General features: G+C 38.5%; 1 protein-coding gene across 1 annotated transcript in view; it reads left to right on the plus strand.

The window, feature by feature from the left end:
- Positions 1-27,266, plus strand: part of IMPG1 (interphotoreceptor matrix proteoglycan 1) — a 130,497-nt gene that overhangs the window by 98,889 nt on the left and 4,342 nt on the right. Inside the window, exon 14 of the mRNA XM_078155616.1 lies at positions 3,400-3,619. Within this exon, the coding sequence (XP_078011742.1) occupies positions 3,400-3,619 (220 nt within the window). The remainder of the gene's footprint in view (positions 1-3,399; positions 3,620-27,266) is intronic.

The following is a 27,266-nucleotide window of genomic DNA, read 5'->3' on the forward strand; positions in this document are numbered from 1 at the left end:
AGATTGACTAAAATGATTAAAGGAGAAGGCAAAAAATGTTGTAGAGGATGTGGAAAAATTGGGACACTAATTCATTGTTGGTGGAATTGTGAATTAAGCCAACCATTTTGGATAGCAATCTGGAATTATGCCCCAAGAGTTTTTAACTGCCTATACCCTTTGACCCAGCAATACCACTACCAAGTCTATTTCCAAAAATGATTAGGTAAAAAGGAAAAGAACCTATATGTTCTAAATTGTTTATAGCAGCTCTCTCTTTGTGGTGGCAAAGAACTGGAAAGTGCACAGATGCCCATCAGTTGGGGAATGGCTAAAATTGTGGTATATGATTGTGATGGAATACTATTGTGCTATCTGAAAGGCTGAGTAGGATGTTCTCAGAAAAACCAGGAAAGACTTACATGAAATGATGAAGAGCAAAATGAGCAGAATGAAGAGAATACTGTATATAGTAATAGCAATATTGCTTTAAGAACAATTTTGAGCAAATAAGTCATTTTGACTATTATAAATATCCAAATTAACTATAAAGGACATATGGAGAAAGATACTATCTGTATCCAGATAAAGAACTGAAAAACAGAAGTATATATAGAATAATTTTATATAAATGTATATCTATTTGTGTCTAATGGTAGCCATCTTTAGGGCAGGGTAGGGGGAAGGAAGAATAAAAAAGTATATTTCCAAATGGATGCTCTAGATATATTGCTTCATTAATTCACTCATAAAGGAATTATTAAATGCCTACTATCTTCAAGGAATGGTCATATCATAGTGGATAGAATTACGGAATTTGAGAGTTGGCAGGGCCTCCAACAGCTATAAAATTTAGTCTTTTGTTGATATCGCTGTCGTCCATGGGGTCACAAAGAGTTGGACATGACTTAAGGGCTGAACGACAGCAATAACAACAATACTGTCCTTGGGGTTTTCTTGGCAAAGATACTGGAATGGTTTTTCATTTCCTTCTCCAGTAGATTAAGACATACAGAGATTAAGTGACTTGCCCAGGGTCACATAGCTAGTACCTGTCCGAGGCTGGATTTGAACTCAAGTATTCCTGACTCTAGGTCTAGCACTCTATCCATTGAGCCACTAGCTACTGCAATTTAGTCTTATTCATACACAACAGGAATCCCCACCATAGCATTCCTTGTAAGTGGTAGTTCAGCCTCTGCAAGAACATCTTTAAGATGAGGCAACCCACTTCTGGCAAGCCACTTCACATTTAGATAGCTTTCATTGCTAGGAAATCTTTCCTGACATTGAGCTTAATTTGGCTACTTTGAACCTTCTACCCATTGCTCCTAATTCTGTCCTCTGGAGCTAAATAGAGCAAGTTGAAGCAAAAGCCCTTCAGGTACTTAATCAAAGCTATCATGTTCCCATGAGTCTTTTCTTTCCCAGGGTAAATAAGTCCAGTTTTTTCAATTGATCCTTATAGACATGGACTCAAGGACCTTCACCATCCTGGTTGCCCTCCATTGGACACTCTGCAGCTTATGGGTGTCCTCCTTAACACACCCAGAACTGAACAGAGTCCTTCAAATGAAGTTTGATAAGGGCAGAATTCAGTGGCATTATCAGCTCCCATTCCTGGAAGCTATGTGTCTTCATGCAGTCCAAAGATCACATTTAGTTTTTTGAAAACCCCGTTACACTGCAGACTCAAAGGAATCATGCAGTCCACTAAAACCCTTAGACCTTTTTCAGAACAAGTGCTAACTATCTATACCTCCCCAATCTTGTACCTGTGGAGCTGATTTGTTTTTATGCCAAAGCACAATACTTTACATTTATCCCTATTGAAGTGCTTATTAGATTCAGCCCAATGTTCCAGCCTGATAAGATCTTTAAGAATGACTTTGAGCAAATAAGTAATTTTGACTATTATAAATACTCAAATCAACTAAAAAGGACATGTGCAGAAAGATGCTATCTGCATCCAGAGAAAGAACTGATAAATATAGAAGTATGTATGGAATAATTTTACCTATATGCACCTATGTATATATTATGTATACATTTATGTGTGTGTGTGTGTGTATGTGTGTATGGTAGCCATCTTGGAGGGGGGAAGAAATTTACATAACTTTATTATGTATTTAAAAGGAATAGCAAGTTGTACATAATAGATTTGCAGTTTCATTTGCAATCATCTTTTTATTATGGCATGCTTGTTTTATTCCATAAATTAAAAATAAATAATCAAATTTTAAAAAGAAAAAAGTTAATCCCAACTGTTAGCCAATGTCTTAGCTACAACTCTGCTATTCAATGCGTTAGCTATTCCTGCTAGGTTTGGGTCGCCTGCAAAATGGGCAAGCATATTTTATATGCCTCTATCCTAGTTATTGATAAAAAAATATATATTAAATAACATAGAGCCAAGCACAGATGCCTAGTGTATGCCCCTTGAGACCTCCTGCCATGGTGACGCTGAACCAGTTACTCTTTGAGACTGATTGTACAACCAGTTCTGAATATATCTGATTGCATTATCATCTAGATAATATGAGAGTTTGTCAAAAACTTCACGAAAATCTAGGTAAACTACATCTACATCACTCCTGCAATCCTGGAAACAAAAGAAATGAGGTGAGGCTGATATGATCTATTATTGATAAAGCCATGCTAGCTCTTTATAATCTCTGCTTCCCTATCTAGAGGATCCATTTCTTTAATGATCTGTTCTAGAATTTTCTCAGAAATCAAACTCAACCTCACTAGCCAAGAAAGTGTCAAGAAGACCTGGGTCCAAGACCACCTTTGAAATACACTGTGTAACAGTGAGCATTTCTCATAACTGTCAGGCAGCTCTCTAAGACTCTGAATTTCAGGGCAAGTAAAAGGCACTGGTAAAGGGAATTTTCTCATTAAGGGTTCCCTAAAACAATGAAATCACAAATACCGTCTGAAGAAAAATGTGCAAATCTGTATTGGGTTCCAGGAACACAAAAACAATAACGAAATTTTGTCTGCTCTCTAAGAGTTTATTTCTGCTGTGTCCTATTCACTGGGGTTCTAAGTAATCTGGTCTTCTGCCTCATATGGTACATTGTACCTATATTATCTTTAACTGAACTTGACTTTCTACTTTTGCTGCTAAGTATTTTCTTTATTTAAAAAAATGAAATGACTCTGTGTAATCCATCATGAAGAAAACTACCATCCATCCATCTCCATATACAACAAGAAAGAGGTATATATTGGGCGTAATTGTGGCAAATAGAACACTAAGTAACAGCGCTCAGCTCTAGTATCAATTCCCAAACAAAAAAAAAAAACAAACCCTAAAATTTATGCCACAGGTAATGAAAAGTGAGTGTAAGTGGAATTAACAACATCTGGGCACTTAGAAAACAGTTAAAAGTAAACTCACTTTTTGCTTTGCAGCTGCTTCCCTATCTGCGATCCAATCTTACTGGATTTAAGCACCTGGAGATTCTCAACTTCAGAAATGGGAGCGTGATCGTGAATAGTAAGATGAAGTTTGCGAAGTCAGTTCCTTACAACATCACAGAAGCAGTGCATTGTGTATTGGAGGAGTTTTGTTCCACTGCAGCCCAGCAGCTCAATCTGCACGTAGACACTTATTCTCTCAACATCGAGCCAGGTAAGAGTTTTATGTGAAACAGGGTGGAGAAAGAAGGTAATGTCACACAGCATAAAGAGTGCCTAGTTTGGATTCAGAAGACCCAGATGAAAATCCTAGCTCTGCCACTTATAACCTAAGTGGCCTCTCTGGAGTTCAGGGTCTTCTCTTTAAAAATGAAGGGGTTAAATTGGATAACCTCTAATGTCTCTTCTAGCTTTAGATGGGTGACTTTTTTATAGATCTAAGATCTTTGATGCTATGGTCTTTTCCCTCTACTGAGAGTAATCATACTTGGCAAATCACATCTCTGTAGCTATGGCTTAAATAATTAGAAAGAGAAGAAATTGCATCAGGCAAGCAAAAGGCAGGGAGGGGACATACTTGCTGCTTCACAACCTTAGACCTTTAATTATCCCTAAGAACTAAACTTTCTCAATGCTCAGTAGAAATCCAAAATATGCAGGCTGTATCCACAGTCATTTACATTCTATGGAAATTCTAAAGCAACAACCACTGGGGGCTCATGCCAAAGAAACCTTCCAAACACAGGTTTACAATTTCACACTTAACTAACAGAATAGCCTTTTCATAACACAGTTCAGTATGGAATTGGCAGCATCCTGAGGAAAGAAAAAATATTCATTGGAATTCAACCCGAGAAAAGTCACCTGCATCTTGGCAGAAAATGGGATTTAAATTTTGACTTCCATTGTGTCCTGAAGTCTGCATCCATATAGAGGTATCAGTATATAGGGCTCCTACATGCTCTGAGGATTTATCCCCTATGCCTATATGCCTACACAATAGCAAATAAGCATTTGGCCAAGGAATAAATAAATCAAGGTGTGCTGCTGCATGAGACTAATTTGAACTTTGTTTAAAAATTTGGGTATTACACGAAGGGAAAATCTGATCTGAGATCCTGTGGGTACCATTTCTCCTAACACTAGCTAGATAACTTCGAGGATATCGATTAATCTGTCAATTCCTCTGCTGACTCATCCGTAAAATGAAAATTATAATATTTACACTACTTACCTCACAGGGTTGTTATTGAAGTACAGATCTAGAAGTAGAAGGGAACTTTTAGGCCATCAGGTCCAACCCCTCATTTTATCAACGAGAAAACGGACTCAGAGAATTTAGGTGACTTGCTCAGGGTCACCTACCCAGTAAACATCTGGAGCAAGAGTCAGACTCAGATCTAGTGCTCTATCTGTGAGAGTCATTATTATCACAGATGCAAATCATATTTCCTTCTGCTTAGTAAAGAGCATATCAAGTAACTATCTTCTCCCCTCTACCCCCCCCCCAAAAAATAGAAATCATCACCTGGTAAGCAGCCTTCTGGCAATGAGCGTCTCTGAACTTGGCTGGGCTTTTCCTTGGAAGAAAAGTCCCACATTCCATTATCACATTCACAGACTAAGCCTTTCCATTTGTAGGAAATAGTGTAGGACCTGCCAGAGCTTGAGAGCCCACAGTTACCTGCATGTTAGAATGAGGTCTTGGAGAAGAACTTTAGTGGAGTAAGTGAAAAACATTTCTGACTGGCAATGAATCATTCCCAATCAGTTTCACAAATGAACAAAAGCTTCTGTTTGGCTATGAATTAGTCTAGTGATGAGACTTTAGCATCCTCTCTAGTTTACTGTCGATACAGAGGAGGGGGTGGGAGGGGGATGAGGAAGAGAAATGCCTTGGACCAAAGCCAGAATGTTGGCTCTGTTGGGAAACACTTTACCTTGAGCAGAGGCAGCCTTTGGGCTGCCTTCTTTAAAATGCCACTGCATTTTAGCAAATAGAGCTCTTTAAAAACCAGTAAGATATATCTGAGCATTCAGCACTGAAATTTGGTTTGCTTTCCTCTAAGTGGGAAGGACCCATGAGGAAAAATCATCCTAAAAATGGGCCAAAGAACCATTAATCTTATGACAATTCCCCATCACAAACAAGGAACAGGGTGCCTCAAGCCAGGAGATTGACCTCAAATTTTTATTGATCACCTACTGTACGAGGGAAGCACCCTGGTGGATACAGAAAAGTATAAGTATCTATGCCCTCAAAAACCTTACGGTCTACTTGGTGAGAAAGAAAATAGATATATTTTAAACATAACACTTCAGGGAGGTTGATAATTATATAGACAATAAGTACTGAAGCAGTCTAGAGGAAGGAGAAATCATCATGATCTGGGGCATCAGACGAGGCTTCATGGAGGAGGTGGCATCTGAGTTAACTTTTAAAGGAAAAGAAACAGTTCAACAGATGGAAATGCAAGGGGAGAGGAGGTGCATTTTAGGCACTGAGATGGCAAGAGCAGGAGCAAAAGCATGGAGACGCGAGAGAAGAGATAAAAATGGAGGACAGATAATTGTCCTGACTGGCTAGGACATAGAAGGGGAATAACATGAGATAAGATTGAGTACATAAGCTATACAGTCAGATTGTAGTGGATCTTCAGTATAGCTAGTAACATGGAGTCCTCAGGAGACAGCCAAGTTCCAATTCATAGGGGGAAATGAAATAAACATAGAAGGAAAGCCTCCAGATAATTTAGAGTTTGTTAAGGATGGAAAAGAAAACAAAAAACAGCAGAAGAAACAGAAAGCAGATAATTGGGACTAAAAGAGAATAGGGCCAGGACAATATCACTGGGAGAAGGGAGTCGTAACAGCAGATTTAGGCTTGTGAGTGAATAAAAAAGCATTTATTGAGCACTTACCATATACCAGAATATTGCTCATAGGGAGCTGACCCTGATGACAAAGTTTAGAAAAGTATGATGTTAGGAGGTGAACTGCAGGGTCCCATTGTCCAGAGATAAAGGGAGAGTCCTGAACGATCAGAAAAGGGTACAGGTTCTACATAGAGCATTATATAGTGAAAAGAGCTTCCACAGAACTACTTCATCCCAGGTAAAGCTTATCCCTTCATTTTCTGTGTGGTTTACCTGCAATAAACATGGGGAGAAGGCTGGGCATGGTAATCTGTCATCCTAGATGCCAGGGAGGCTAAGGCTGGTGCTCTAAGGAGTTCTGTGCTGCTCTGATAGCTATAATTAAGTGTGTACACTAAGTTCAGCATTAATATAATGAGCCTGGAAGAGAGGGGGAGCGACCAGGTTACATAAGTTGGGGTGAACCTGCCCATGACAGAAATGGAGCAGGTCAAACTCCCGTGCCAATCAATAGTAGGATCAGGGCCATGGAACTCTGGCTATTGAAAATATATTGATAATATATTGACAATATTGTCCTACTCATCATTTTCATGACATAAGTAAATAATAATCTGTGAAACAGGAAACCAATGAAGAATATGAGAAGTAACATGAAAAAAAAATTGAGGTACAGGCATACCTCATTTTATTGTGCTTTGCTTTATTGCACTTTGCAGATATTGCATTTTTTATAAACTGAAGGTTTGTGGTGACCCTATATTGATCGCTGCCATTTTCCAATGGTATGTGCTCACATTTATAGCCTGTTGGAGCAATTTGCCTTCTTTGCAGTGCAAGCAACTAGGTAGTACAGTGAAGAGGGCACTAGGCCTGAAATCAGAAATACCCTGAGTTCAAATCCAGCCTCAGGCACTTACTAGTTGTGGGTCACTTAATCTCTGTTTGCTTCAGTTTCCTTATCTGTACAATGGTAATAATAATAGCACTTGCTATTATTATGCTGTTATGAGGATCAAATGAGATATCTGTAAAGTGTTTACTATGTTCCTAGAACATGGTAAGTGCTATATAAATGTTAATTGCCATTACTATTATTATTAAGGCACTTAGCATAGTGCCTGGAACATAGTAAACACTATATAAATGTTATTGTTTTTATTATTCATCAACCTGTCCATGAATTCTTTCCTGCACTCTCACACTGCTAACACCCCATTCCACCAGGTTACTCTGTATCTGTTTGCATATGTTTTGAATATACCTATAAAAGGTGCTTGTTATATCTCCTGATAGAATGTAAGCTCCTTTAGGGCAGGGGCTGTTTTGCTTTTGCATTGTATCCCCAGTATCTGTACAGTGCCTGGCATTTAGTGGGTGCTTAATAAATGCTTGTTGATTGATTGGAACAAAGTGGGAGTGGGGGATTTCTGGAGCAGCAGAAATGGTTGTAATCCCTTCATTTCAATTCACTTATCTATTAAGCCCTACTTTATGCTAGGCACTCTCTGGAAACATCATAAGGAATTGCTCCACCTGTCTGACCCAGAATCTGCTCCAAAGACGCAGAATATCAGAAAGACACGTAAAACATAATCTGAAACAAAAAAACTATAGAGACTAAAAGACAATTAAAAACAATGAACAATTTTAAAGGAAACCTATGTGTACTTTGTGCAAATCCCTGTCACAGTCCATGCAATTGGGAGGTGAACAGGAAGCTGATGTAATTTTCTTACTAGAGAAGTGACATGAGGATTATAGAGAGTGGTGAAAAATTATTCCACCAGTGATGTTTTAGGGAAAAAAAGCAAAAATATATAGAATACTAAACAAATGGAGACGGTCTGCCAAGAAGCTGTTCATTTGGACTAGCTGGGACATGAGTAATGCATGAACCTCAGTGTGTGGTGGCCAACAGAGCTAGAAAGCAATGACTTCTATAGAGGTCAAATGAACAATACCAACAGGATTATATCGATTCTTCTTGGTATATCAAAAATGATAGATCCAAAAAACTGGAGCATATGGAAATATTTAGAGTCAAGAGATCTTCTGGTACAACAGAAAGGGTGCTGCATTTGTAGTCAAAGGACCTGGGTTCGAATCCTCAACTTGACATTTACTACCTGTACGATTTGACTTGATAAATTGTCCACTAAGATAAAGTGGTTATGATTTACATCAGTGATGATAATGAATCTCATGAACAAAGCTCTGGAATTGAACTCAGAAAGACCTGAGTTCAGATCTTTCCTCAGATACTTATTAGCTATATAACCCTGGGCAAGTCACCTCACCTCTATAGGCTTGGTTCCTCATCTATAAAGTGAGTGAGTTGAACTGGGTAGTCTCCCCCACCCCAGGTCTAATAGTCTGTGCTTCTTAAAGAGCCTTCAAAAAGGCAACTTAGTCTGTCATTTTTCCTTCACAGGGATAAGGTAAGCCCACTCTCCAGGTAAAGTGATTGAGTTGCATAGCTAGTGAGTGATAGAGAGAGGACTAGAACCCAGGCCTCTTGCTCCCTACCTTCCACTCTACCTTATTGCCACTCAGGCATCCACAGTTGCATCTGAACAGCATCAGTACAAAAGACAATGGATGTGGCTCTTAGAGGAACAGCCTTATTATTTTACTTATCATTTCTATTCTTCCTGCTTCCCAGAAGGATTCGAGGGAATTAAACAGGAGGTGGGAGTTGAGGGAATGAAAGACAGTCTACAATGGCAGAGGCAGAAAAGAAGAGTCTCTGGGGGTTTTTTTGTTTGTTTGTTTTTTTGGTTAGGCAATGGGGTTAAGTGACTTACCCAGGGTCACACAGCTAGTAAGTGTTATGTGTCTGAGGCCATATTTGAACTCAGGTCCTCCTGAATTCAGGGACAGTGCTCTATCTACTATGCCACCTAGCTGCCCCCAAAGGGTCTTTGTTTTAAGAGGCATCATGGGATAGTAGGCAGCTAAGTGGCACAGTAGATAGAGCGTTAGGCTTGGAGTCAGTAACTGAGTTCAAATCAACTTCAAATACTTACTCGTTGTGTGACCCTGGGCAAGTGACTTAACCTCAGTTTGCCTCAGGTTCCTTATCTGTAAAATAGAGGCAATAATAGTACCTACTTCATAGGGCTATCGTGAAGATCAAATGAGGTAATGATTGTGGTAAGGTACCTAGGATAATGCCGGACACATAGTAAGAACTGTTATAAATGTTAGTGATGATGATGATGATGATGATGATGATGATGGAAGATGTATGACATAGAGCTCTGGACTCTGAAGCAAAAAATCTGGATACAAATACCAGCTTTGAAATTTTTTCCCCTGTGCTACTGGAGAAAAGTGACTTAGTTTCGTCATCTATAAAATAAGAATACTACAATACACTCCCTACTCTAACAGATAAATATCAAAGAAAGAGAAAGATGGGAGATTTTAAAAACAAATTATTAGGAGATGACTAAATCCAGAAATTGGATTAAACCAGAAACTTCTTTCCCTTACACGTGTAACTTGGGTTTCATAAAATCTTCTCATTGGCAAGAGAATGATTACCTGATGCTGTGTGCCAGATAGAGTGATTCAAGAAAAAGAAGATAAAGGCCTCTCTCTGAACCTCATTCATAAGTGAGATTACATACATGGCAACTTTGCTCAGCCTCTGACTTTAGAGGGCTTTTAGTAGGAACTAGCTAAATGCCAGTCAAAGGCAATTGAGCAACGTGGCCTTGTCTCATGTAAAAAAGGTAGAAAAGCTGCTATGATTAAATAAAGCTTTGCCCATCAGCCTCTAGCAAGGTGAAGAGGCATGGCCAATAGACAATTCACCACATCATTTAGCCACAAGAACTTTCAGCAAGAATGACTGAGAACTAAGGATCTTACTACCAGAAAATTGGGAAGTCAGAGAATTTATAGCAAGACTCCTTGAGGAAAAGAAAGGAGGCAGTATGTGCCAAGCAAGTCAAATCATCACCACCACCACAAATACCATTTCCCCTTAGACCCTGAGGGAGAAAGCCCAGGACCCTGAACCCAAGAACCCTGAGAATAGAGCAGTGCCTTCTAGACCACTAGAAGGAGGAATCCCTGTGGATAAAGGGTCTCCCTTTCTCACCACCTCCAACTGACACCAATGGGGAGGTAAGCCCAAGAACCCCAGAAATGGCATAGCATTAGTCCTGCTTCCAGCCTGGTCTCCATAGCCATCATTAAAAGGGAAGAATCCCTGTGGAGAAAGGGCCACCATACTCAACACCTTCCATAACTACTGAACAACTGTAAACCCAAGAACCCCAGGAATGGTGGACCACTGGTCATGCTTCTATCTCATTCACTGAAAAATCATCCCAGAAAACAACCCCTTTGGAATGCATTCTTGAAGCTGCCTCTGCAAATACTAGAGCCCCTGTTGCCTTAGCAGCCACAGTTACTGAAGACACAGAAAAAAAAGCCTCAACCCCAAAGTCCTAGGTACTACCAAATGCTTCAGCATCAGTAACAGATAAGGTTTTTATCAGTGGAAATGTTACTAATGAAGATACATATTTTATCTGCTTTGCCCCTGTACCCTAAGGACCGTTGAACTTTTCCATCGAATTTGCAGCTGAAACCCCCTCAAATGCATTGTCTCCCACACTGGAATATGGGCCCCTTGCGACAGATATGTCTCCTCTTTTCTGTTTTTGTCCTCAGCACTTAGGATAGGGCTTTGCATACAGTAAGTGCTCACTCAACATTCATTCTCTCCTTCATTCTGTATATAGTATGCAAAAGCCAAGTAACTACAACATGCAAGTGAAGACGTATCTCAATCAATAAACATCTATTAAGCGCCTATGATGTGCCAGGCACTGTGCTAAGCAATGGGATTACAAAAAGAAGCAAGAGACAGCCCCTGTCCTCAAGGAACTTACAATCTAATGAGGGAGACAACATGCAAACAATATATATACAAAGTAAGCTATATACAAGATAAATTGCAAATAATTAAGAGAGGAAAGGCACTGGAATTAAGAGGGGTTAGGAAGGTTTTCTGTAGAAGGTGGAATTTTAGTTGGATGGAAGCCACAGAGGTCAGTATTCAGAGAAGAGAATGAAGAGAGTTTCAGCCATGGGGAACAGCCAGAGAAAATGCCCAGAGCCCAGAGATGGAGTGTCTTGTTCATGGAACAGCTAGGAGGTCAGCGTCACTGGAACAAAGAGTATGAGTACGGTTTTAAGGTGTAAAAAAGACTGGAAAAGTAAGAGGGAGTTAGGTTATGAGAGAACACTTTATATTTCCTCCTGGAGGCAATAGGAAGCCACTGGAGTTTATTGAGCAGGGAGGTAATATCTCCCTCCTAGAAAAGAAGGTAAAGAGACCACAAAAACATACCTATCTATTGCCAAAATTATTATGGTAAAATGCCCTTAAAATGGAAGATGAGATAAAAATTTAAAAAAAAATAAGAAGGAAATATATTTGAAAAGGCAAAAAGGAATCCTGATCTAAGTCAGGAGGTTAGAAAGTAAAAAAAAAAAAACACATGGTGCACATAAGGAAAGGCAAAAACAACAATAATAACTAACATTTATATAGTGCTTGCTTTACACCAGGCACTTTACAATTACTGTCTCACATGATCCTCACTACTATCCTGGAAGTTAGGTAATATTCCCATTTTACAGTTGAGAAAGCTGAGGTAACAGAGGTTAAATAACTTGCCCAGAGTCACACAGGATGTGTCTAAGGTCAAATTTGGACAGAAGTCTTTCTGACTCCAGGTCTTATACTCTATCCATTGTGCTACCTAGCTGCCTGGTACAGAAGGACCACAGAAATACTTGGAGCTGAGGAATAAGTAAATTGTTCTTTCCACTCCTCTGCAAAGGAAAAAAATTTATTTTGCTCCAAGGAATGATGTGTATCAATAGATATCCTTAAGAGAGAGGCCATCCACCAGTGTGCTTCCTATTCACGTAATTGCAGTCACCATGCCATTATTAATCCCTAAACATAAAATATGTACTTAATGAATAGGCAAAAGCAAGAATGACCATTATATTATTGTTGAGTTGCTTCAATTATACTGACTCTCCATGACTCCATTTTGTGATTTTCTTGGCAAAGATACTGGAGTGATTTGCCATTTCCTTCTCCAGCTGATTTTACAGATGAGGAAACTGAGGCAAGCAGGGTTAAGTGACTTGATCAGGATCACACAGCTAAGGTGTCTAAGGCCAAATTTGAACTCATGTCCTCCTGATTCCAGGACCAGTGTTCCATCCACTGCAGCACCTAGCCGCCCCTAATATTATAGTATAGTTATTCAAAATTAAGGCAAATGAAAGTATAAGCAATACTTCACAATCCTTACATAAACTTAGTTCATGCTCTCCCACCAATACCTTTAGTATCCATGGAGGGAATGGTGGAAGGAGCATTGTTGACCTAGCAATCAGAAAGCCTGGGTTTCACTCATAGCTATGCCCAATAACTAGCTGTGTGCCTTTGGGCAAGACATTTCATTTCCGTGGTTCAGTTTCATAATCTATAAAATGAGAGGTTTAGACAAGATAATCTCTAAGACTCCTTCTAGCTCTAACAGTCTATGGTTTATCATCATCATCATCATTTTCATTATCATTATTATTTTCATTGTATGATTCAGTTTTAAAAGCAAAAGTGCCTCAATGATTTTCTCTAATGGGAAGGAGCATATAATCCTCAGTTTACATGTATCTCCGCAGAGTAGTCTAATGCATAGAGACATTCTCAGATGCATACTAAGACACAGATGCATAAAAATGAATAGTCATATACTATCTCTATACTGTCATGCATAAGACTCACTTCTGCTGGCTTTCTGCTATCATCAGTGTTATATCTGTCTGGATGGCAAGTGAAAAGAGACCCAAATTATCCACAGAATAGAGTATTCCTGGTTAATCAAGAGCAAACTATATTGCTGGTTCTGGACAAGAATAAGAATATGCATATAAACACATAAATATATATATATATATATATATATTATATATTATATATATTATATATATATATATGTGTGTGTGTGTGTGCGTGTGTGTGTGTGTGTGTGTGTGTGTGTGTGTGTGTGTGTGTAACAAAATGGAGCCAGAAGTATCAGGGGCTATTGTGCCATTTGTCAACATTTGGGTGTGGAATAGGTAGAGATTTCCATTTATTTCCTATGTCAGATTTCAAACAGAATTCTAAGGAAACATGCTGTATAGATATTTATAACAGGATTCAAAATAGTCAGTTTTAATTTCTGCATAATTCTAGTTTTTTGAAATGTATAGATGAAATTGGGTTTTTCACAATTGAAGAAATGGATATTCACATTTTTAACTAAAAAAAGTGGATTTAAAATCTTTTTTCATTTGGTCACTATGACATTTCCAAACCTTGATTAACTCTGCTTTGTTCTTTAAATATGATCACCTTTGTAAAATCTTAATACTTAATTAATTAAAATCTTAAAACTTAATAGAGCACCAGGCATGGGGTCAGGAAGTTCTGAGTTCAAATCCAGTCTCAGATACTTACTAGCTGTGTGACCCCAGACAAGCCATTTAACCTCTGTTTGCTCAGTTTCTTCATCTGTAAAATGGGACTAATAACAGTAGCTATCTCCCAGGGTTGTTTTGAAGATCAAATGAATTAAGTAAAACATTTAGCACAGTGCCTGGAACATAGTAAGTGCTATATAAATATTAGCTATGATAATAATTTTCATCCTACATAACGCTCCATCTCTCTTTTCCATGACTTTTCACTAATTGCCTCTCATCTCTGGAATGTACTCCCTCACAACCTGTGCCTCTTAGAATCTCACTCTTCTAATGTAAGCTTTCCAGATCCCCTGGTCCAAGCTTCCAGTACTACCTTTTTCCTCAAAATTACCTTTTATCTATTTTGTGTATACATTATACACACATTATACATATGAATACATATATACATACACATATAAACACATATATATGTTTACACAGATATGTCTATGCATACATGCATATATATATGTATGTGTATATACATACTTTTTAAAATAATACATACTTTCCCTGATTACATGGAAATTTCATAGGGAAATGACCATTTCACTTTATTTTTTGTGCCTCTTGGTGTTAATTAAATGTTTGTTAGTTGATTGATTAATGTATTTAACTTTGAGACATTGTTCTAATTTGTAGAACAGCTAATTAAAATATCCTGCTATTATCTCTAAGATAAAAAATAAAGATGATTACTCAGTTTCCTTAAGAATAAGATTCCAAAAAAGAATAAATTCTCTACCTCCAATAAACAAGAGGTATCACCATAATGTGTGCCTAATCGTTGCCAGTTTTGATGGTTATGGCTAATATGCAGTCATGTCAATCCAGCCAACCCTTAATTATAAAGTATGTAGTAATACAGGCCTGAGATAGAACAGATCATGGAAATGCCAAAGAATCCCCAAAGGTTGTTGTAGCAAATACAGGAACTCCTCCTGATTCCTGGATTCAGTATCTGAAGTTGGAAGGACTCCCTGCCTCCTGTTTGCTAGTGCTAATCCAACTTGTTCCTGATACCCTCCTTATTAGAAAAAGGGAGATTAGTAGGTATTAAAAACCACTAGCTGCCCCAACAACAACAAATCACTAGAAGTATAGCTTTCTCTTCTAACGTAATCAGAAGGCTACAGAACAATATACAGGCAATTACCTCTAGGGTGACTGACTCAACCCTGCGACCTGGCAGCAGCATGATACAGTATAAAGAGAATTGGCCCTGGGTCCAGATGAGCTTCAATTTAAACCCTACTCTGACATGAGTCTAATGTCATCTTAGTCACTCCTGCAATCTCAGTTTCTTCATCTGCAAAATGAGGGGTTTGGACCAGATGGCCGCTGACCATTCAGTTTATAAGTCACTCAAACTTACTGGGTCTGTCATGCTGGTAGAAATGTTCATGTTTATATTAAGTTGAAAATAACTTAAAATTAAAACTGGTAATTTAAATTTAAAGGCTAAAATTCTGACTATGAATTGATAGATAATTTTAAAAGGGAGATTTGGAGAGAACATAAGCAGCAGTCCAGAGTATGTGGGCCATATTCTTTGGGAAGAAATCTCCACAACCTATAGCCCTTCCCTTCTTCTCATTTCCCTACCTCCCGCCCAAAAAAATGGGTAGGGTATCCAATAGTTTAACTCTTTCCCACCAGACACTCCTCACATGTGCCATAATTAAATGGTTTGATTTTTATTGTCTTCCCCTTCCCTTGCCGTGTCTCTGACTGAAGTACTATGAAGCAAAACAGTGATGCAGGCAAAGTTTATTTCCCCATCTCTACTTTCAGAGCTCTTTAAAAAATAATTTTTTTTTTACATTTTTAATTCATTTTAATTGAATTCTAATTTTTCATTATTTTAATTTTAAGTTATTCTCAACTTAATATAAACATGAACATTTCTACCAGCATGACAGGCCACGAAAAGAATACATCAGGACGAAATATTTTAATACACTGTGCCTTTTAGACTTACTGAAGAAATACAATCAGTCTTCAAAACGACAGCAGCTTTACATTCTTTGAAATTGTGGGAAGGTAAAATTTTTGACTCAGGGTATTATGCCTAACATCGTATAGATATGATCGAAAGCATCATATTTAATCCACTGGTTACCCATCTTGAAGTGATAGAGATATACAATGTACAATATAAAGCTTAGATTGAGACCAAGTATGAGGATATAATTACAATAGTATTGCATACTATTTTATCTATGCAGATAAAATATTTGACAGACAACATGGCATAGCAGATAAGGGGCTGGCCTTGGAGCCAAGAAGATGTGGCCAGGTTCAAATCTTGCCCATGATTCTGGCTGGGTGACTGGGCTTAATTTCATAACCTCTTGATGCTGTAAACAGCTCTCTAAAAGTAAGTTGCAGAACAGGTTCAGACCTGCATTGGTAAAGGGAACTTTCTTATCTGGAAGTTCCTTGTATTAGTCAAATCATAACTCCCTATACCATCCCTTCATCTGAGTGAATATAGCAATCTCTGAGTGAGGGCTCCTTACGGTTTACCTTGTTCTGTCTCCTGGGAAGAGATTTTTATAGGACACTACCTGAGACCTAGAGGCAAGATAATGGGACTTGTCCCTTGGAGCACCCAGTACTCAGATCAATGCAACTACACAATCTTAAGTTGGGATGTACTAATGATAACAACTGTAATTAACAGAGATTATTGAAGTAGAGATTGCTCTAAGTGACCATTGTAGGAACCACCTCTATCATAATTGCCAAAAGGGAACAAATACATAGAAGGAAAAGATTGTTGTTTTCAAATGTTCTTGATGAAGTCTTGAGTAATCAGTTCTTGAATAATTAAGACTTGGGTACTGGGTACCCTTAGCTTCCATGTATCATCTAGATCACACTGACATATAAATTCATAGAAACTTGATGACTGTGTCCCCAAATTGAAAAGAGAGACTACTTATAACATTGTTTTGTATCTATGATCTCATTAGTTCAGATCCTCCTACTAAGCCATCCACATTTAGTCGTCTTTGGGAAGTTCTTGTCTAGTTCTTTTCATAAATCCCCCATAGAGGACTTGTTTATGATATATACATGCTAAATATACCAGTGGTTATTGTTGTTCAGTCATTTCAATTGTGTCCAATCCTTTATGACCCCGTTTGGGGTTTTCTTGGCAAAGATACTGGAGTTTGCCATTTCTGCTCTAGCTCATTTTATAGATGAGGAAACCGAAGTTTTCTAAGGTTTGCAGATGAGGAAACTGGGTTAAGTGACTTGCCTAAGGTCACACAGCTAGAAAGTATCTGAACTTGAATTTGAATTCAGGTCTTTCTGACTCCAGGCCTAGCACTCTATGCACTGTGCCAACCTAGATGCCTTGAATATACATGCCTGAAAGCCATTATTGCCTCCAAAAATTTGTTCCCCTTCAAACAAATTCCCTTTAAATACAAATTCCTCTTGGATGTTTTTGCTACATATATTCACACACACCTTCAAATTCTAAAACTGAACCACAAACTTTCCATGGCAACATGAGGAGGCAAAGATGGAGCATTATGCCCCTTCCCTGTTCTAAAGGTGGAAAAGCCAGTGTTCCAAGAAGCTATAAAGCACACAGCCAACACCAGCAGAGGAGCCTCCAATCCTGTGGCTTTGATTATCCTGGCTGTGTGACCCTGGGCAAGTCACGTAACCCTGCTTGCCTCAGTTTTCTCATCTGTAAAATGTTTTGGGAAAGGAAATGGCAAACCACTCCAGTATCTCACCAATAAAAGCCCAAATGAGGTCACAAAGAGTTAGCCACAACCAAAAACAACTAAACAATAACTATATAACAAAAAATTTGGTATCATAAATGTTTACCCAAATGCAGATAAATGAATGAAACTTTTGATTCTTAATTCTTGGTATAGTTTTTGAAAGAGATACCTGCATATAGTGTTCATTCTCTGAGAGTTCTAATATGCAGAGATAAGTTATTATAAATAAAATTAAAGCCTTGTGAGTACATTTAGTAAGAATGGGATACACTTCTCCAAAAATTTTATGATTTTGTTGAAATCAGTTTGGAGTTTCTGGTTACTGCAGAGATTAATTTGTTCACCTTTCACTGTTTCGTTGTTAATTTTTTTGTAGCTCCATGTGAAAACAGTTTTTTATCCAAACCTCATTCATTTATTTATGATTGGTAGGAAATATTTCTTTAACTGTCTGTTTCAAATTTTTCAAATGTGCTGTAACATTCCGTTACTTTGTCACCCTGTCTCTTCCTCACTGTTCTCTCTCCAATTTGCATTTTTAAAAAATTAACATTACTATTTTTGTAGTATTTCAATAGGAAAACATAGATTTATTTTTTGGTTTTTTGTTTTTCTTTTAATAAATTGTTCTACAAAACCCCATGAAAATTTTCTCATTCCCTCTAGGGGTACATGTATCCAGATTGGACACTCCTGCTAGTCCAAACCCCTGATCTTACAGATTAGGCAGCCCAGATACAGAAAGGCTAAGGGATTTGTCCAAAATCATACATGGCAAATGCTTACAATCCTGCGTGTGCAAAGTCCCTAAACTTCCCTTTAGAAGTGTAGAAAAGTAGACTGTTGTTCTGGGAGAAGGAAAGAAAGAGTGAGAGAATATTGTTGCTCAGAGAGAGAGAAAGACATTACAATGGTAACTTCCTTCCAAATTCTGACAAACATCTGAATTTTTTGTTGCATCCTCACATACTGTGGGGGTGAGCTATATGTTTGTCCAAATGCCACTTGTTATAAGACTAATACAAAGTGAATGTGGCATATTCCTTCGGTTACTTTGGATTTATAATTCACCTTCTGCAAACCTCCTGAGTGATTGTATCCATAATTTTAAAGGTAAACAAATGTTAAAACTTTGTGTGATTCATCAACTGAAAAACCAAATAAATCATGGTCAACACAGTATTCAGCGGGCATCCCAAGTAACCAAAGCCCTCTTTCATTTGAAATGTAATGAAAATTCTTCAAAAGCACAGAGGTTTTTATGCCGATTATCTGTGCAACTGGAAGATTTCTGAAATGCAAACTCATACATAAGTTATCTTCTCCTTGCATTCGGAAGAAACCTCCTCAAACCTAGGCAGATAGACCATAAAACTTGTGAGTGGGAAATTTTTAAATTAATTACAGGTTCACAGCCAAAGTAGAGATCAACATTCTTGCTGAAATTCTCATCAACAAACTCATCATCTTTGGAAAATATCAAATCTTCAGAACTAATCTATACTCCTGGAAAAATGGTTATAAAGAGTCGCCAAGAGAAATTGTACCAGTATTCCAATCTAATAAAGTATTTTTTATCTGCCTAGGAATAGTTATAGTCAACTTCATGTTAAACTGTCTTAGAAAGAGTTTTGCCCAGGTAAATATTACAGTAAATTAAGTCTCTTCCCAATAAAATTTACCATATTCTTAGAATGTGAGAGCTTTTGTCTCATAAAAACAAATGCAGGCAATCCAAAATTTTCAGAACGATCACTTTATAAACATCTGAGTTTAAAGTGTCCCATAGAAATGTCCCATCTGAGTTACAAATATCAATCCAGAGAGGGACTCGCTTATCCAACTGGCACACAGGAAAAAGAACTATTCCCCACCCTGCTATGCCTCCAGGTTTTTTTTTTTCCCTTTCCACTACCGACCCCATCTTGCAAGAGACTTCACCTTTCTCAAGGGTCTCAGCCATTGGAGGCTTTCTTCCTCATCTCCCACACTTCTCAATCGTTCACTTCTACAGATCTACACTGCTACTAAGGACTCTGTCTTCACCTTTCACCTCCCCACCTCCAAGATGTTAGATCAATAAGGTGTTACTGTAGATATCAAGCCAGTACAGTCCTAGAATGGGGGTTGCAGATGGCTTCTTGGTGGGTAAGATTACCAGCCAAAGAGAACAGAGAAGATGAAAGTATGTTTCCTACTAAAAACTCAACAACCAGCAGCTTGAAAGCATTTACCCAAACTTTGCCTAGTCCCCCAGGATGGGAATAGAAAATGAAAAGGGTCAGATAAACAGAGCCTGCATCAAAGGGGATTTCCTCAGGGAGATAATTTTTATTTTATTAACCAGGATAAGCTATGGTTCCACTCCCAAATTTTTTGTCCATTTGAACCATACAATCTAAATTCCAAATATCACTCTTAAAAATGAAAGTGCCCCCAGGAAGGTATCATGCTGTCACTGTCTTGCACTAACTCCACAGCATAATTGAGGCCCAACTAGTTAGAGATTTGAAGATGGCAAACTTTGAAACGGGGGGGGGGGGAGAGAGAGAGAGAGAGAGAGAGAGAGAGAGAGAGAGAGAGAGAGAGAGAGAGAGAGAGAGAGAGAGAGAGAGAGAGAGAGAGAGAGAAGAGAAGAAGAAAAGAGAGAGGGAGGGAAGCAAGGAGGAAGGAAGGAAGGAAGGAAGGAAGGAAGGAAGGAAGGAAGGAAGGAAGGAAGGAAGGAAGGAAGGAAGGAAGGAAGGAAGGAAGGAAGGAAGGAAGGAAGGAAGGAAAGAAAAGAGGAAAGGAAAGAGAAAAAATGGGCTTAGAGCAGTCACTTATTGGAGAAACCATGACCTTTGCCTTCAGTTTTTCCCAGCACTAGGGTCTTTTCCAATGATGAGTCCCATCTCCTTTTTATGTGGCCAAAGTATTTAAGCTTCAGCTTCAGCATTTGACCTTCTAGTAAATAGTCTGAATTAATTGCTTTAATTATTGGCAGACTTGACCTCCTTGCTGTCCAAAGGACTCTAAAAAGTCTTCTTCAGCACCACAATTCAAAAGCAACATTCTATGGTGCCCAAATTTCCTTATAGTACAAATCTCACAACCATACATTGTTACTGGAAAAAAAAACCATAGCTTTGATTATACAGACCTTTGTTGGCAAACTAATGTCTCTGCTTTTTAGTATGCTGTCCAGATTTGCCAAAGCTTTTCTTCCAAGGAACAAGTGTCTTTTAATTTCATGGCTGCAGTCTGCAGTGATCTTTGAGCCCAAGAATATAATATCTGACACTGCTTCCATTTCTTCTCTCTCTATTTGCCATGAAGTGCTGGGACCAGTTACTTTTTTTGTTTTGGGGGGTTTTTTTGACGTTAAACTTCAAGCCAGCTTTTACAGTCTCCTCTTTCATCCTCATCAAGAGACTTCTTAATTTCTGGTCACTTTCTGCTATCAGAATGGTATTATCTGCATATCTGAGGTGGTTGATTGTTGTGCTCTATCCACTGAGTCACCCATAATAATTATTGTTGTATTACCTTATATGGAGGAGACATGGCTTAGTCAATAGAGAGTTGGTTGAGTCAGGAAGGCTGACCTTCAAGTCCTGCTTCTGACACATACTCACTGCATGACCTTTCACTAACTCAAGCTCTGAATTACAGAACAGTAGCGGAGCCACTCGGAGGCAGCTATTTGGCTCCGTGAATAGAGTGCTAGACCTGGAGTCAGGAAGACCTGAATTCAAGTCTGGCCTTAGACACTTGACACTTACTAGCTGTGTGACCCTGGGCAAGTCACTCAACCCTGACTGGCTCACCAAAAAAGCAAAAACAAAAAAAAAATAAGAATCAGTCAGTCAATAAACATTTATTAAGCACTCACTATGTGCCAGGCAATGTGCTAAGCACTGGGGAAAGAAAGGCAAAAGACAGTCCCTGCCCTAGAGAAGCTCCCAATTTAATAAGAGAATCAAAAGAGACAATATTTATAAAAAAAAAAAGCATAGTACTTGTCACATAGTTGACATTTAATAAATGTTTGTTTCCTTCCTTCTACTACAATATATCTTCAAACTACTATGTCATTAATTCAATATCCCATGCAAGAGTTTCAAAATCCTTGGTAATATCAAAGGGTTTAACATCATTAATAGATATGGTTCTGTCAACTCAATATCTCATACAAGAGGATCTAAGCCCTTGGCATGGTCAAAGGATTCAATAACAAAAACAGACATGGTTTATCAGAAAAGACAGTAAGCTTAGGATACAACTGCCTCGCTACTCTATTCAATGAGCCACTGGCCTTTTTCATCTGCCCTTCAACTGAACCTTCCTATATGTTTGTTCTCTACCTATTAGAATTGGCTCCTTGAGAGCAGGGACTAACTGGCTTTTTATTTGCATGCCAGGAACTTAACACAGTGCTTGGCACATAGTACATTTAACAAATGCTTTCTCATTCATTCAAGAAAATATTTCACATTCAATTCACTAAAGCAAGTCATAACTCCATCAATCAATCATTAATAAGCATTTATTAAGTGCTTACTATGTGCCAGACACTGTGCTAAGCACTGGGGATACAAATGCAAGTGTGAGAGAGAGAGAGAGAGAGAGAGACCCTGCTCATAAGAAACTCACATTCTAATAGAGGAAGACATTCTAAGAAGGGAGCAAAAGAAGGAGAGAGTGAATAAGGTATCCATGTAGGGGAATGGTAGCAAAGTATGGAGAGTCAAAAGCATAGCCAGAAGAAGAGTGAAGCATGGCCAGCCTGATCCCATCCCAAAATGGAGAGCACATCAATGGGAGTAGGGGACCAGGAGGGTGGAGAAATGTTCTAGGATGATTTCCTGGTCTTCATGATTTACTGCGACAAATACATACATACATACATATACATATACATATACATATACATATACATATACATATACATATACATATACATATACATATACATATACATATATATACAAACATACATATACATATATACACACATATACATATACGTGTGTATATATGTGTGCATGTGTATATGTATATATATATGTATATATGTGTGTGTGTGTGTGTGTGTGTGTGTATATACATGTATATATGTTCAGTCACTTGATGACCAACGTCTTGGTGTTGGACTTCTCTAAATTTAGCTGGAAAAATCCCCTGAGGGTAGATTCACCATCCATCCTTAGGACCATACCTGAAGTATTTCCAACTCAGTAAAATCTGTCAGAGCTTACAATCCATACCTACAGTTTTCAAGAATCCAGGGTCACCTACGATGCCATGATGGGTCAGTAGAAGTAGAATTTAATGGATAACATGAGGAAATGATCAAATAATAATTTGTTATGTATCTTACCCTTCTGAACTAAGCCATAAGCAAACTCTCAGTTAATGCCAATCAAATACATATTCTGAAATTAATTTAAATGTCAGTAATTTTTAAAATGTCAATATTTACTCCAGTGGGATGTATGAATGTTCTGTAGTCATCATTTGTCAGAATCCTCTATAAGCCATTTTGAAAGTCTCTTTCTCCCAGTAGAATAATACCTTAGTACCAGTTACACAGAGGTCCAATGGGTCCTTAGCCTCATGATCAGCTTCCTCCTGGCCAGATATAGTGGCAGAGTGATATAGCCATTACAATTACCTACCTAAACATTAGGTACGTTACAAACCAAGAAAGAGCTATTGAGTGTAATAGTGATTTGCCTGACATTAATCAGTGTGTGTGTGTGTGTGTGTGTGTGTGTGTGTGTGTGTGTGTGTGCGCGTGCGCGCGCACGTATGTATGCGTGCTTGCGTGTGTGTGTGTGTGTGTGTGTGTGTTGTGGAGGAGGAGGAGAAGGAGGAGGAAGAGGAGGACGAGGAGAGAGAGAGAGAGAGAGAGAGAGAGAGAGAGAGAGAGAGAGAGAGAGAGAGAGAGAGAGAGAGAGATTCTGTTTTTGAAAACCATCAGCAAGTACATGTTAAGGGCCTACAATGTGTCAGGTGCTATGCTACAAAGTTGGGATATGATAGAAAAAAAGAAACAGTATCTACCATCTGGAGTTTTCATTACATCAGGGAATTCAAAAACCTACATATTTAATATCTCCCACATCAATGCTGAAGCATTTTGGGATTTGTAGTCTATTGGCTTAAAGCAGTCTCTTCTTAACCTGGAGAAAAAAATGGAAAGGATTATCCCAAGATTTAAATAGCAAAGAGGGATTCGAAAGAAGCCCTTGGAGTTTGAGATATTGAAGAAGAGTTGAGCTTTGAAGGAAACAGAATTCTAAGAGGCCCCGGAGGTAAGAACAATTCAATTCAGTAAACTTTTATTAAGTGCCTGCTATGTGACAGTTATTATACTAAGTGCTGGACCACAATCCCCTAAAACTGCCATGGTTCCGTGCAAAGGAAAACCCCAAATTGTTACAAAGTGAACAGGCATGGGCGAACTGCCTAAGAGATGCTTGCCACTGGGAGAAAGCTAATCTGCACACAGCCAAAGGAATGTAGAAGGAGGATCAGGCAACCAGTCTACAGATTCTGCAGCAGCTGCTTTCTCAAGTGCCCTTCAGCTAAGAACAGGAAACAATAGGTTCCATCACCCTCTGTGAACACAGATGGGACAATGCTACCTCCCATTCCCTAACGTCCCTAAGCCCTCCCACTGGATACAAGCACAAGACTCATCAGGTTCCCTGTTTTGTCTTATATGGAATCTGGTCACTTTAATAATGCATGATTCTGCAGCCTTCTAGAAAAGCTAGATAGTAGAACTCTCATAGTAATTTAGAAGGCAGTGGATCTGCTTGACTGTGAGACTATATAAGGGATTTTTGTATGCCACTGTAGTTGGCAAATCCCAAGAGGCCACAGGAATGGACTTATTCAAACACAAATTTCACCAGCTGGGAAGTTGCTGAACAATTGTAATTACTAGGCGATAATGATTACATCAGCCTTTCCATAAGAGCTACCTTCTGCCATGGCGCACATTTCTTCTCTCTGGTTTCATCCCCCTTGCCACTACCAATGATTTTTTAAGGTCACAAAAATCAGTTCAGGTACGTAAAACTTTTAAACATGATCTTAAGGTAATTTTCAATTTTTTTTGAAATAGAGAGCCATCTAGTGGACATTAAGCATCAGTACAAGAGGAAAAAAAATATCTATAACATAAACCAGGCCTCAAAGCAAAATGCTTAGATATTTTTAGAATTTAAAATAATGAACACAGCAAACCTCCTTATAAATATACAGGTGGCAGGAGATTCTACTAAGGAAACATCACTAAAGTGGAGCATGTAGAACACTGGGCTGAGATGAGGAGAAAATTTTAATTCTCCTTCCAGCTTCATTGATACAGGATTTTTTCACACAGTATCTAACTCATAACAATGCTTAGTAAATTTTTGAGGAATGCAATTCCATATAATTACATAGTAAATATGGTGTTTTTGCTTTCAAGAGCATGGACCACAGAGGAATTGGGATGTAGAAGAAAGACTATTAGACTGAGAGGCAGGAGACCTGGGCCGTAAGTCTACTCTCTGCCAGACTTTCTGCTAGTTTACATCCTTAAAATAGCCATTTCTTTCCTTGGGCCTCAGTTTCCATAACCTGTAAAATGAAGCCATGGATGTTTTCTAAGGCCCCTTTCAGCTGTAACATCCTTTTGACTTTCTTTAGCCCCATCCATAAAGTACTATATTTAATTAAACATCTTTGATGGACTGATTAATATCCCAGAGGCATCCTCTGTCCTCCTTATGAAGATTGTAATGGTAGGTGATACCTATTTTTAAAAATTTGAAATTCATTTATTCAACAAATATTTTACTTGCTACCAACTATGTCCTAAGTAGTATAGTAGATTAAAAACAAAACAGACTCTGCTTTCAATGAGCTGGGATGGGGGGAGCAACATGTATAAGGATAAGTCAGTATTGTCACTAAAAACTGGGAGTACCAGAATAGGACTTGTGTAGGCACTTGAGGTACTTTCAAGGCACTAGGCTTTGAAAGACATTGGGAGTATATGTGTCTGTGTGGAATAGGGGTTTGAGAATTGATGGACAAACTGACTTTGTGGAACAAAGTGACAAACATTCACTTTGAGCTCTGGGAGTAATCTTAACAGTTTTGAAAGACTTCAGAATCCTGATCAATACAATGACCAATAACAATTTCAAAGGACTGGAAATAAAGTATGCTACCCACTCTTGACAGAGAGGTGATACCGACTTCAGGTACAGAATGAGACATATATTTTTGAACATGACTAATGTAGGAAACTGTTTTGCTCGACTGCATATTTTTATAAGGATTTTGTTTTCCTTCATTTATTTTTCTCAATAGGTAAGATAAGAGGCAGAGAAAATAGATTGTTAATTGAAAAAAAAATAAAATACATTTTTAAATGGTTCAGAAGAAGTCCAGAGAGTCAGAAGCAGGGAAAGGAGTAGAATTAACATGATTATAGCCTTCTTTAAAATGGAGGTTCCTGGAGGAATTAGCTTAGGAGAGGAAGGAGCTACAGGAATGGAAGGATCTCACTTTGGAGGTTGAGAAAACTGTATGCTCTTACCCTCAGTACTGAGCATGATCCTGGATTGGGATAAGAGGTCTGTGAGCCCATTATGTAGGTGATATAGTCAGGGGAGCCCAATTCAACAACACAACTTACTTCCATTAACAACACTATTACCTTACTTTTATGGTACCGGATCTCAAGACTGAAAGGACCTCTGCCCAGCCTCACAGCCCAGAGGTTCTCCTGGTAACAGCAGTGGAAGCAGGGGCAGCAAGTGGGTGGGCCTACAGGTACTGTGGTTGGCAGTTGTGGACGCCCAAGATCCCTGGGCACCCACCTGATCAGTCAAAGAGCAGGAGGGCACACAAAAAGCAGTGCCAGTGTCATAAGGTCTAGGTAACTGAGGATGTGATGAGTCAGAGGAGCTCCATAGCCACGAGGCAGTAGCAGAAATGGTGGCTTTGTGAGTCACAAGGGTCATACAATCTGAGGCTCCTGGAACTGTCACATCTGCCCTCCTGGAGCTCCTGGACGTGTGTCCTCTCATCTGCTGCATTTGAGGGACTTATTGGGCCTGTGGCAGATAACTGCCACTGAACGGAGTATTTAGACTAAAAATGCCAATTATAATTTCACCTTCAAGAACTAAAAGAAATTCTTAACAATCATGTTTTCCCCTAATTTCTCCTCTCCATGCCTTTCCAGTAACAGGCATGTAATACATGCAACTCAATTTTTTTACCTAAATGTTTCCTGTATCCTGATTTTTCCTCAACAGTATTTTGCCTGAAATAATGATATTTTATAAGAACAATATGATTAACTATGGTTCATTGTTTTTTAATATCATGGTTTAACACTTTTTAATGTAGTGTTTTGAAGGTCTGGCTCTAAGTTCAATTTATTTTAATACTCAGTTTTCACATCACAGCAGAAAGATACCTCACAAAGGTACACAGATGCAAATGGAAGACCTGCATCATTAACTTTACTCAATAGACATTCAGTTTTCAATCCCATTCACCAACTATGCAAAGGTTTTAGCTGAATTTCAGCTAGCAAGTTATCAATTCATGCAAACTAATCAGAAGGTGTTATACTTTTCCGTTTATAACAAATGGGTTCAAGATCCACTAAAACTCTTTATTTAGA

Source organism: Phascolarctos cinereus, unplaced genomic scaffold, assembly GCF_003287225.1.
Source record: "Phascolarctos cinereus isolate Bilbo 61053 unplaced genomic scaffold, phaCin_HiC Scaffold_5;HRSCAF=322, whole genome shotgun sequence".
In the NCBI taxonomy this organism is placed as follows: Eukaryota; Metazoa; Chordata; class Mammalia; order Diprotodontia; family Phascolarctidae; genus Phascolarctos; species Phascolarctos cinereus.